At 34.5% G+C, this 13497-nt stretch overlaps 1 protein-coding gene across 1 annotated transcript in view; it reads left to right on the top strand.

The window, feature by feature from the left end:
• The first annotated feature begins 1277 nt into the window (after nucleotides 1-1277).
• Sdb (SAXO downstream of blistered) overlaps nucleotides 1278-13497 on the top strand; it is a 13387-nt gene continuing 1167 nt past the window's right edge. The window contains exons 1-6 of the mRNA XM_011504941.1: nucleotides 1278-2549; nucleotides 4846-5087; nucleotides 5550-5753; nucleotides 6584-6780; nucleotides 7190-7539; nucleotides 7636-13495. Coding sequence (XP_011503243.1) covers nucleotides 1440-2549; nucleotides 4846-5087; nucleotides 5550-5753; nucleotides 6584-6780; nucleotides 7190-7539; nucleotides 7636-13495 — 7963 coding nt within the window. The 5' untranslated portion in view covers nucleotides 1278-1439. The remainder of the gene's footprint in view (nucleotides 2550-4845; nucleotides 5088-5549; nucleotides 5754-6583; nucleotides 6781-7189; nucleotides 7540-7635; nucleotides 13496-13497) is intronic.

The raw sequence follows: 13497 nt of genomic DNA, 5'->3' as shown, positions 1-13497 counted from the left end.
CACATGAAAATTTTATACTCAACATTTATCAAATCAAATAAAAATAAAAAATATATTTTATTGGATTCAAGCATTTTAAAGATATGAAGGAGTTTAGAAAGCATCGCGTGGGTAATAAATAAGTCTTACCAACAGCTTTTTCTTATAATATGCGAGAAAAAATTTTGAAAAATGTTTAAACTTTCTGTTATCGACGTCTGCGGTGACGAAATGTATTATGAAAATAAAAATAATTTATATATATTTTTGAAGTATAAAAAAGCGTAGATTTGCTATGTGTATGTCAGGTATGCAAAGCTGCATTGGCAAGCACAAATATAATTATATCGATCAACGAATAATGTATGCAAATAATTGGTCCAAGTCTGTAAAAGAAAAACCTTGGAGAATCAATGCCCGTCTCTCAGAACGAAGCCTCTTTTTACTTCACGCTTGTTCTCAAAATTGAATTTTGAAGTTTAACACGAGCCATCATCTCTATCAATGTAATGTTTGTCATGGCAATCCAATAAGGGTAAACGGCCTTCAGTCCCATATTTTGCAGTAGACGCTTTTTGCGAATGCCACACAGGCGTTCGAACCGATTTTAAGATATCGCGGCTAATTTATTCCAGGTCAAGGATTGCAGGCTACGCCATGTCCTTTACTCACTATCTCGTCGACCTCTTATTATTCATCGTCTTAATCTTCCTCTGCTTTTCTCCTTCCTCATCGAGTAAGAGTACTAATATGAGCCACGAATTTTTGTTTCGACGAAGCAGTAAAAGTAAGAAATAGAATGATGAAAAAGAGAGAGAAAAAGGTAAATGAAATCGGAAACTACGCGTGTTCCCGCCACAAAAGACCTGGCAAGAATAATCATTTTTAAAACAGACGATTACGTCAGAGCTTCCCTCTCCTCGCTCGTTAACTTACTACTCGTTGCTTCCTTCTCTCGGACCTCGGTAACTCCGGTACCTCGGAGAGCGTAACAACCGGTTGGTAGATCGGGAGTCGCGAGTTCTTCACCTCGTGCGTGATAGCTGGGTCGCCGGCCTCGAGGGAACTTGCTTTCGCGAAAACGAGAGGAAGCGAGAAGGCTAGAGAGTGCAGCGCAAAGACAGTTGCAGCGACCCTCGCAGGCCACGAGCACTCACGAATCTTTCAATGGGAGCGAGCGAAAGGGAGAGATAAAGAGAGAAAAAGTTGACGTCCCACGCGAGCTGAGGTTGGAGAGTGGGACCAGCGAGAAATCGGTGGCGTTCTCTCGCGTTTCTCAGGCAGTCTGCTATCGGCGCTAACGCTGACCGGCACGGAACCAGCGACTTCGCCCCAGGAACGACGACGCCTCTCTGAGAGTCCATTATCAGCGACAATCAGGCGCGACATGCGAGCGATTCGAAACTATTGTTAAAGCCGCAAAACAGAGTTACCCTAATAGAGCAATCAATAGCGAAAGCATGAGTGCGAACAATAACCAAGCGGAGTTCCTCGTAGCGGCAAGCGAGAAGCGTTTACACACGCGGGAAGAGAGCATGAGTAGGATCAGTTTCGGCCACGAGAATCAACGATCGAACTCGAAGCTGGAACAGTTGGACATTCTTGCGGCAGAGCTCATTGACTCGGCCAACGCCATTGACAAACCCGGCGAAATTCCCTCGGAACATCAGGCACCGGCGATCATAAAACATGCAATGCGCGAGGAGGAGCTCGTCTCCGCGGATACCTCTATCGATTATGCCGCGAGCTATTACATCGAGCATAGCGAAAGCTGGGGTGAGGTCAACTATGGGACAGCGCCGGTCCATCGAACGAACGAGACGATGGTCGTACGCGAGACCGAAAACAAACGAAACGATAGCCTCGAAGTTCAAGACGTGACCGATCTTGAGCTCGATACGCACCTTCTGCAATCGGGACAGAGCTACATTGTCGAGTATGAGAGCAAGAGCGGTCTGGAAGAGGAACTTAAGCAGACACAGCCGCGTAGAAGGATCGAGCGTAGGTCCGACACGGTGGACATCCGAAAGGTTGCGGAGGAACGTCCGATGGAGGAGCTTGGCTACACCATCGAAGAATTCACGAGCGCTAATACGACTACGACCGTAACGATGGAGCAACCGAAACAACAAAAACAACAGTTGCAGAGGCGCGAAACCAACTTAGAGCAGGTGCGTTCTAACGGAAGTAGGAATCTACAAGAAGTAAACAAGTCAACTTACACTACGAACACCACGTGGGATGGAACTTTTATTTCGGAGCAACCTACTCAGCAACTTTTGACGACGACGGTTATGTACGAACAGCCTTGTGGGCCTGATGAGACTGATGAGATCCGACAGACGAAGGTTACTGCCACGGAAATTGAGGTTCGCGTTGAGGCAACAAGGCCAACGCCCACCCCGAGGAAGCTCAACACCTCCACCTGGGATGATTCCTTCATCCATGAAAATTCGCAAGAGATGAGCCAACAAAACGAAATCATCGTCCTTGGGGAGGATCATGTGCGCGAGTCTGTCAAATCCGCCCGGGATTCGAACGAGAACCGGGACTATTTCACGAGCAAGATCGTGAGTTATTCTTTTGTCTTGCTTATTTATGGCATTCAACGCAGACTATTATGTTCGCTTAAGCCACTTCGTTTCTCTTTCATTTATTCATATATAATTCTATCCTATTCAAATGCATATCTTTGATAAACAATATGACGCTGATATGTATTATAGGTTACTGATTCCGATTGATGGCAAAATTATATAATTATCACTTAATATTTATAAAAGAAACCACTTAATATTTTCATGTATTCACATTATCAACAATTGTGTATTATCGTTAGCTTATCTTTATATATAACAAATCTATTCTTTCAATTGTCGTTGCATTTGTTCTTCATAAGATTTACTTTTTAAGGTGTGTTAACTTTCTATCGGAACTTAACACCTTCGAGTTTTAAATATATATCTAATAACATTCTCAGAGTATTCAAATTGTTTTTATTCTACAAGTCTTTAACTAGAAATAATCGATTAATGCTTGTAATATGTCAATGATGTTTTTATTAAAATTAATATTTATTTATCATTATAATGCCTTTTTTTCTTTTTCTTTTCTTTTTTTTTTAAGTAGTTAACTTATCATGTTAAGATTAAAATAATTTTCTCATATTTTTTATAATTTAAAAATATATTTAATTATTAAAAGTTTTTTTTTTAAATTAATGAATAATTTTTTCAATATCAACACATGTAAAATAAACGAGATCGAAATAATAGAACGTATAACATACACTATAGCATTAACTTTGCTTTAACATGAATAGTTTTATTACGTAAAACTATAATTCAATAGCATTATTTGGAAAACTAATGACGTAATTCGGTAATTACGGCAAATTGTTCTTCTATTCTTCTATTACAATACAAAGATTTGATTTATAATTATTTGACACGTAGTGAAGCAATGAAGCACCGGTATTAATTCCATAACTATTAATATAATTATCATTAGCCGCATCTAACAGATTTTGCTTGTTATTCATGATAAGAAATTGATAGCAAATTATAAATTAAAAATGGAAAGACAATCGGCAAGTAGAGAATACGTAAAACAGAAGCATCTTATTACTCTTGTCCCGTGAATATTCCGTCATCGTCAGAGTTTCCAGTGATGAGTAATATACGTAAGCGCAAAAATAAATAGTACGTCAGCCTACAAAACTGGCTGGCGCCCAGAATGAAAAACCAATACTCCCTCCATTCGTAATACGAAAAATTTATCTACATAAAATGGAAGTTCCTGTTTTATAAAGAAAACAATCACTGTGCCACAGTACACAAAGCACTAACTTTTCATATGAAATCTCATTAAATATTCTGCGAATCGACGTTGTGGTACACGCGAACCGCTATATCGGGAACTCAGTTGCTCAAGCATACGCATAACTTGCTAAGATACTGAATTGATGCATACTTTTTCAATTGACGATTCTAACACAAATAGAACATAGTCCGATCATCCAGATCTGGATATCTAGCGCCAATTTTCCAAGACTTTCTACGACTCTTCTACTCAATAAAGTCTGACATAATACCGCTAATGATAAATGAATGTTTTTTTTCCACACAGCTGTCATATAAGTTATATAAAAAGCAATGCATCATACGCGCGTAATAAAACTAAAATTCAATGAATTTATGCTAATTTACTCGATGGACAATTTTTTATTGACGCAAGTCAGAATTGATGTCTGCTTGTTGTTGCTTACTCCACAAATCAACTACAATTACATTGACTAATGAACGGTGTGCATAATATTTCAAATAAAAATTAAATACGTATTAGTCATTGCAACATTAATATCCTACATTTTTCTAAAATCATTCTATTGATAAAGGCGTATTTCGTTTTACTGATTCTATTAATGTTTTAATTTGCCATAAGAAAAATAAAGTATTATTTAAATATTCTGATCAAGATACATAAGACAATTACTTCTTACAACTACCACGTACTATAATAAAAATTCACGTAACGTAAAATTGTTTTTGGTAGAAAAATTGATAAAATGATGAGAACTATTAATGTAATTAAAATTATTAAAATTAATGTAATTAAATCTAATGATTATATTTCAATGATAAGTTTAATGATGAATTATTTAAATAATTAATAAAATTAAATTAAAAAAATCTTAATTTAGATTTATTAGAGCTGGCTCTTACTTAGATTTTTCAATGTTATTCGTAATAAAACAAACATTTATCTCGTAATCTATTTTAATCTTTTTATTAACAATTTTAAACTACATAATAAACATGTTGATAAAATATTATAAAAGCTATATCTATTTTATGCCGAATTTAGAAAAATGTCGATGCAACGCAGTTAAATACTAGTATGGTAGTGCAAGATGTCGATAAGGAACAATATGAGAAAATCAACAACTTCTCAAATACGCAGTTACCATCTCCAACATCTCCAATACGATATTCACTCGATCAACCTAAGAATGTCCAAGCTAAACCGAATCTCGAGCAGAATGGCACTGAATCGAAAAAACCAGAAACAATTCGAAATGATTCAACGTCGATATACACGCAAAAACGGTACTATTTAAATATGTTTTCTCGCTATTTACTAAACTAAACATAAATGATAGCTTCGCTTGACATATCATATATCGTAATTACGATTTTTGAGAAATATTTGTAGATGAGCATCAAGTTAATATAACGATCAAAATTAAAAAATTAAAAAAGCAAAATTGGAGCTCATTACATGCTTGAAAGCTTTAACAAAACTATGATCGCCGAAAACATTCTCTCTTTCTCTCTCTCTCTCTATTTTTTCACACACAAACACAGCCAATAATTACATGTAAAATAAAAATAACTACATATTCTTTAATAATAATAACGGTTTAAGAATAATAATAATAATAATAATAATACGCTATATTTATAATAAAATAGTTATATAAAATATATCCAATATTGTGTAAGACTATTGCATTTATAACCAAGTTTAATGATAAAATATTAATCAGTGTAATAATTCGATCTTTTAAGGCTATCGGAAACAAAAACTACTAAATCACTGGAATGTATGCAATTGGAAATTACAGTGTGTGAACCAACCAATTCATCCACTCCGCAGGAAAAAAGTTCGAGAAAAAATGTTCCCAATTCTAAAAATTCTCCTTCAAAAGTTCCAGACTTTGTAACTACGATTACTGCTAAAGAACAATGTATTTGTGAGCTTTGTACATGTGGGTAAGTTATCAAGTGTAATTCAACGAATCGTCAAACATTTAGTTTAAAAATTATTTTTCCATACAGATACAATTTTATCTTAATTTAATATAAAAACATTTTTTAATTAATATTGACTAGTAGTCATTTATTGGATTACTATCGATATAGTGTATTACTATTTATTAATAATGAATATTATATTATTATTTTAATACTGAACAAATGTGATTATCACAGAAGAATATGCATGAAATTTAACAATATGATTTATAATTTATTTTCAAAATAATTTATACAATTTGATTGATATTATGTTATGATGCTATTAACTATAATTAAAGTGCAATTTAAATGTAAATATTTTTTAAATCATCAACTTTTTGTTACTTACTATATAACAATTATTATCATAACAAAAATTTATTATGGCACTTAAAAAAAAAAAAAAAAATACGACCAATTTTAGTGCCTTCCATTTTTATTTCAACATATGTAAACATTATTAATTAATAATAAAAGATAAATTTTCAAAATTTCGAATTTTCATTATATAAATATAATAAATAAATTATGTATACAAATCAATTTATAATGTAACCAATAATGTGTAAAAAAATTATTCATGTATATGTAATTATTTACATGAATGTTATGTACGTAAATATTATGTTAAATATGTTAAATATGTTAAATACTAAAAATATTTAGTTCATTTTGTTGAAATGAAATGATTTTCAATAGATGGTTTTTTGCATAAAATATGAAAAATATTAGTGTTCAATATTAAAAAATAACGTCATTTTAAGATGTATTCTTAATATAACTTATAATATGATAATATGTTATAGGCGTCATCGTTGTCCTCATAATGATTTTCAAGATCATCTGAAAATTTCAGACGAACCACTTATGACTATAACTTCTTATAAAGAGGAATATGATAAAAAATCTGTAGATAGAGAAATTAATTATTACAATGCTGATCATTTACATATAGAAGAGGAATTTATTGGGGAGAGACGACATGATTACACAGCTACTAAAGGTGAAAAAGCTTCTATGATAATACTCAAAGATAATTTAGATTCAATGGTATAAGTCGTCCGTACAAAAAAGATTAACAATTATAAATAATTTATTCATTATTAAAGTATAAAATAATTTTAGAAGGGAAGAGAATTTGAAAGTGCATTGTATTATTATTATAGTAGTATATATTTAATATAATATATTTTGTCTATTAAAAATATTATTATTTTGCTTGATAGTAGTTTGTATTCGTAACATACTGGTAGCAAATTTTTCATTTAAACTATAGAAAACAAATTTATAATGAATATTATTACATAACATGATACATATACTTTTGCCTATATTTTTCATGGAATTGCATAGAAATAAACAAGAATTTGATTTATAAAAAAACGAGTTTATTAATTATACTGAATTTCCAGATTTATCAACATCGTTAGATTTTCTTGGTATATCTGGAGAAAACCCAAGTACTGAGCGTCGCAACACTTATACTAAAGTAGAAGGTGAATTTATAGATACGACCAAATCGAAAACAGAGTGTATTGATCATGATAGAACCGAAACTATTCAAATAACAGACAGATTCAAATCTAAGGGGCCGTTTGAACGAGTAGAAATTATAAAACGTACAGATGATATTCAATTGGAGGATGAGAAAAAGATTTCCGGAATAAGCAATGATTATACAGATACTGTTATTTGCGAGCGCACAGAAGTTACAGAATACGAAAATAATCTTAAAATGAAAAATGAAATTATCGATATAAATTCCGCAAATAATTATGAACAATTAATCGAATTTGAATATCAACATCAAAAAGTTATTAATGATGATAGAGATGATAAAAAGGATATACTTTCGAAGATACAACATGAAAAAGAGATTAATCGAACAGAACAAAATTCATACAATCTTATTGAAAGGCGCTCACCTATTAAACAAACCAATAATCTGAAATTAGAAGGAGAATTTGATCGTCCAGAAAAAGCGCCATATAGATCCGGTGAAAAACGTTCACTGATTATACAGACAAATAATCTTAAATTAGAAGGGGAATTTGAGCGCCCAGAAAAGACTCCATATGAACCTAGTGAGAGACGTACACCTATTAAACAGATTGCTAATCTAAAAAGTGAAGGGGAATTCGAAAAACGAATAATTGAGAAAGCTCCTATGAAAGGTGATAGATCCAACATTAAAAAGCCAAAGGACCATTTAAAACCAGAAGGATCTTTCGAAGGTCGACCAAAAGATGACTATAAACCTACTAAAGGAGAAAGGGCTGAGATTATAAAACACACGGATAATCTTTACATGGAAGGCGACATACAAATATGCACATCACGGGATGATTATCCCAATTTTGTAGTTGGGCAACGAACACAAGTTACAAAACACGAAGATAATCTTCGTATAGAGGGAGAATTTATTGATATGGAAACACGAGATGATTATCAAGTTATAATGGCAGAACGTATGGATATCATTAAGCACGAAGATAACCTAAAATTAGTGGGTGAGATTAACATTCCAGAAAAAATACCGTTTAAAACTGGTGAAAGACGTTTACCTATAAAGCAGACTGATAATTTGAAGAGTGAAGGCGAATTCGAAAAACGAATTATTGAGAAAGCTCCTACTAAAGGTGATAGGGCCGAGATTAAAAAGCCAAAAGATCATTTAAAATCAGAAGGACCTTTCGAAGGACGACCGAAAGATGACTATAAACCTACTAAAGGAGAAAGAGCTGAGATTATAAAGCACACGGATAATCTTTACATGGAAGGCGACATACAAATATGCACATCACGGAATGATTATACCGACTTTATTGTTGAAGAACGAACGGAAGTTACAAAACACGAAGACAATCTTCGTATGGAGGGAGAATTTATTGATATGGAAACACGAGATGATTATCAAGTTATAATGGCAGAACGTATGGATATCATTAAGCACGAAGATAATCTAAAGTTGGAGGGAGAGATTAACGTACCAGAAAAAATACCGTTTCAAACTGGTGAAAGACGTTTACCTATAAAACAGACTGATAATTTGAAGAGCGAAGGCGAATTCGAAAAACGAATTATCGAGAAAGCTCCTACTAAAGGGGATAGGGCCGAGATTAAAAAGCCAAAAGATCATTTAAAATCAGAAGGACCTTTCGAAGGTCGACCGAAAGATGACTATAAATCTACTAAAGGAGAAAGAGCTGAGATTATAAAGCACACGGATAATCTTTACATGGAAGGCGACATACAAATATGCACATCACGGAATGATTATACCGACTTTATTGTTGAAGAACGAACGGAAGTTACAAAACACGAAGACAATCTTCGTATGGAGGGAGAATTTATTGATATGGAAACACGAGATGATTATAAGGTTGTAAAGGGTGAGCGTATGGAAATCATTAAACACGAAGATAACCTAAAATTAGAGGGTGAGATTAACATTCCAGAAAAAATACCGTTTAAAACTGGTGAAAGACGTTTACCTATAAAGCAGACTGATAATTTGAAGAGTGAAGGCGAATTCGAAAAACGAATTATTGAGAAAGCTCCTACTAAAGGTGATAGGGCCGAGATTAAAAAGCCAAAAGATCATTTAAAATCAGAAGGACCTTTCGAAGGACGACCGAAAGATGACTATAAACCTACTAAAGGAGAAAGAGCTGAGATTATAAAGCACACGGATAATCTTTACATGGAAGGCGACATACAAATATGCACATCACGGAATGATTATACCGACTTTATTGTTGAAGAACGAACGGAAGTTACAAAACACGAAGACAATCTTCGTATGGAGGGAGAATTTATTGATATGGAAACACGAGATGATTATCAAGTTATAATGGCAGAACGTATGGATATCATTAAGCACGAAGATAATCTAAAGTTGGAGGGAGAGATTAACGTACCAGAAAAAATACCGTTTCAAACTGGTGAAAGACGTTTACCTATAAAACAGACTGATAATTTGAAGAGCGAAGGCGAATTCGAAAAACGAATTATCGAGAAAGCTCCTACTAAAGGGGATAGGGCCGAGATTAAAAAGCCAAAAGATCATTTAAAATCAGAAGGACCTTTCGAAGGACGACCGAAAGATGACTATAAACCTACTAAAGGAGAAAGAGCTGAGATTATAAAGCACACGGATAATCTTTACATGGAAGGCGACATACAAATATGCACATCACGGAATGATTATACCGACTTTATTGTTGAAGAACGAACGGAAGTTACAAAACACGAAGACAATCTTCGTATGGAGGGAGAATTTATTGATATGGAAACACGAGATGATTATCAAGTTATAATGGCAGAACGTATGGATATCATTAAGCACGAAGATAATCTAAAGTTGGAGGGAGAGATTAACGTACCAGAAAAAATACCGTTTCAAACTGGTGAAAGACGTTTACCTATAAAACAGACTGATAATTTGAAGAGCGAAGGCGAATTCGAAAAACGAATTATCGAGAAAGCTCCTACTAAAGGGGATAGGGCCGAGATTAAAAAGCCAAAAGATCATTTAAAATCAGAAGGACCTTTCGAAGGACGACCGAAAGATGACTATAAACCTACTAAAGGAGAAAGAGCTGAGATTATAAAGCACACGGATAATCTTTACATGGAAGGCGACATACAAATATGCACATCACGGAATGATTATACCGACTTTATTGTTGAAGAACGAACGGAAGTTACAAAACACGAAGACAATCTTCGTATGGAGGGAGAATTTATTGATATGGAAACACGAGATGATTATCAAGTTATAATGGCAGAACGTATGGATATCATTAAGCACGAAGATAATCTAAAGTTGGAGGGAGAGATTAACGTACCAGAAAAAATACCGTTTCAAACTGGTGAAAGACGTTTACCTATAAAACAGACTGATAATTTGAAGAGCGAAGGCGAATTCGAAAAACGAATTATCGAGAAAGCTCCTACTAAAGGGGATAGGGCCGAGATTAAAAAGCCAAAAGATCATTTAAAATCAGAAGGACCTTTCGAAGGTCGACCAAAAGATGACTATAAACCTACTAAAGGAGAAAGAGCTGAGATTATAAAGCACACGGATAATCTTTACATGGAAGGCGACATACAAATATGCACATCACGGAATGATTATACCGACTTTATTGTTGAAGAACGAACGGAAGTTACAAAACACGAAGACAATCTTCGTATGGAGGGAGAATTTATTGATATGGAAACACGAGATGATTATAAGGTTGTAAAGGGTGAGCGTATGGAAATCATTAAACACGAAGATAACCTAAAATTAGAGGGTGAGATTAACATTCCAGAAAAAATACCGTTTAAAACTGGTGAAAGACGTTTACCTATAAAGCAGACTGATAATTTGAAGAGTGAAGGCGAATTCGAAAAACGAATTATTGAGAAAGCTCCTACTAAAGGTGATAGGGCCGAGATTAAAAAGCCAAAAGATCATTTAAAATCAGAAGGACCTTTCGAAGGACGACCGAAAGATGACTATAAACCTACTAAAGGAGAAAGAGCTGAGATTATAAAGCACACGGATAATCTTTACATGGAAGGCGACATACAAATATGCACATCACGGGATGATTATCCCAATTTTGTAGTTGGGCAACGAACACAAGTTACAAAACACGAAGATAATCTTCATATAGAGGGAGAATTTATTGATATGGAAACACGAGATGATTATAAGGTTATAAAGGGTGAGCGTATGGAAATCATTAAACATGAGGATAATTTAAAACTGGAAGGCAATATTGAGCGGCCAGAAAAAATTACATACAGTCCTATTGAAAGACGTACACCAATAAAACAGATGAACAATCTTAAATTGGAAGGAGAATTCGACAGGCCAGTACCTAAAGAATTTATACCTGCAGAACGGCCAAAACAAAAGAAACCCAGTGATAATTTGCACCCTGAAGGAGAGTTTGATAGACAGCCAAAACCGAAAGCACCTGTTAAAGGTGAAAGAGCAGATGTGATAAGACCGCAGGATAACTTGAAACCAGAAGGTGATATTGCACGACCTGAAAAGACTCCGTATAAGCCTAGTGAAAGACGTTCACCGATTAAGCAGACAAACAATCTTAAATTGGAAGGTGAATTCGATAGGCCAGTGCCTACAGAATTTGTACCTGCAGAACGGCCGAAACAGAAGAAACCCAGTGATAATTTGCATCCTGAAGGAGAGTTTGATAGGCAGCCAAAACCGAAAGCGCCTGTTAAAGGTGAAAGAGCGGATGTGAAAAAACCGCAGGATAACCTGAAACCCGAAGGTGATATTATACGACCCGAAAAGACTCCATATAAGCCTAGTGAAAGACGTACACCGATTAAGCAGACAAACAATCTTAAATTGGAAGGTGAATTCGATAGGCCAGTGCCTATAGAATTTGTACCTGCAGAACGGCCGAAACAGAAAAAACCCAGTGACAATTTGCATCCTGAAGGAGAGTTTGATAGGCAGCCAAAACCGAAAGCGCCTGTTAAAGGTGAAAGAGCGGATGTGAAAAAACCGCAGGATAACCTGAAACCTGAAGGTGATATTGCACGACCTGAAAAGACTCCGTATAAGCCTAGTGAAAGACGTTCACCGATTAAGCAGACAAATAATCTTAAATTGGAAGGTGAATTCGATAGGCCAGTGCCTATAGAATTTATACCTGCAGAACGGCCGAAACAGAAGAAACCCAGTGATAATTTGCATCCTGAAGGAGAGTTTGATAGACAGCCAAAACCAAAAGCGCCTGTTAAAGGTGAAAGAGCAGATGTAAAGCGACCACAGGATAATCTTAAACCTGAAGGCGAGATGGACCACCCAGAGAAAATTTCATATAAACCCGGTGAAAAAGTTTCGTTAATCAAACAATCAAATAATCTTAAATTAGAAGGAGAATTTAATCGCCCAGAAAAAATTCCTTATAAAACTACGGAACGACGCCTACCTATAAAACAAGTTGATAATTTGAAGAATGAAGGTGAATTTGAAAAACGTCCAACGGAGAAAGCTCCCACAAGGGGGGATAGAGCGGAAGTTAAAAAGCCACAAGATCATTTGAAACTGGAAGGTTCTTTCGAATGTCGCGCTAAAAATGATTATAAATCAATTAAAATATTAGAAAGACCCATGCCTATTGTTCCACATGATAATTTATCTCCGGAAAAAGAATTAGATAGAACTTCGAAATCTCATGGTTTTATAAAGGATAAAACTGAAAATATGAAATCCACGCTTGTTAAGCATTCAATTAAATCCGAAGATATATGCACTAAGTCAGTAGCTGATCAATGCATTATTAATTATCAAGAAGAGTCTGATTTAGGTATTGAAATGTCAAAAGCTCAAAAATCTGAACGACGAAATGCAATACGTCATTCAGATTTAAGAAATGAAAGTGATTTCGAAAAAACACTTCGTGTAGACTCAACAGATAAAATAATGTTGAAAAAATCTTACGATAATGTACGATCGGAAAGCGAAACAGGTAATATTCATTTACTAAAAAACAACAATCAACATACCAGTGGAGATAATTATCGCACTCAATCATTCAAACGTGAAGACCATTTACGAATGGAAGGTCGTTTTGAAACGCACAACTCGAGTGACGATTATAATCAAATTAAAAGTGTAGATAGAATGCATAGACGTCAAGATAATCTGAGAATAGAGGAAGAATTTTCTGACAATTACAAGAAGAGC

The sequence above is a fragment of the Ceratosolen solmsi genome, unplaced genomic scaffold (genome assembly GCF_000503995.2).
Source record: "Ceratosolen solmsi marchali unplaced genomic scaffold, CerSol_1.0 scaffold4, whole genome shotgun sequence".
In the NCBI taxonomy this organism is placed as follows: Eukaryota; Metazoa; Arthropoda; class Insecta; order Hymenoptera; family Agaonidae; genus Ceratosolen; species Ceratosolen solmsi.
This window is presented reverse-complemented; position numbering and strand designations above follow the sequence as displayed.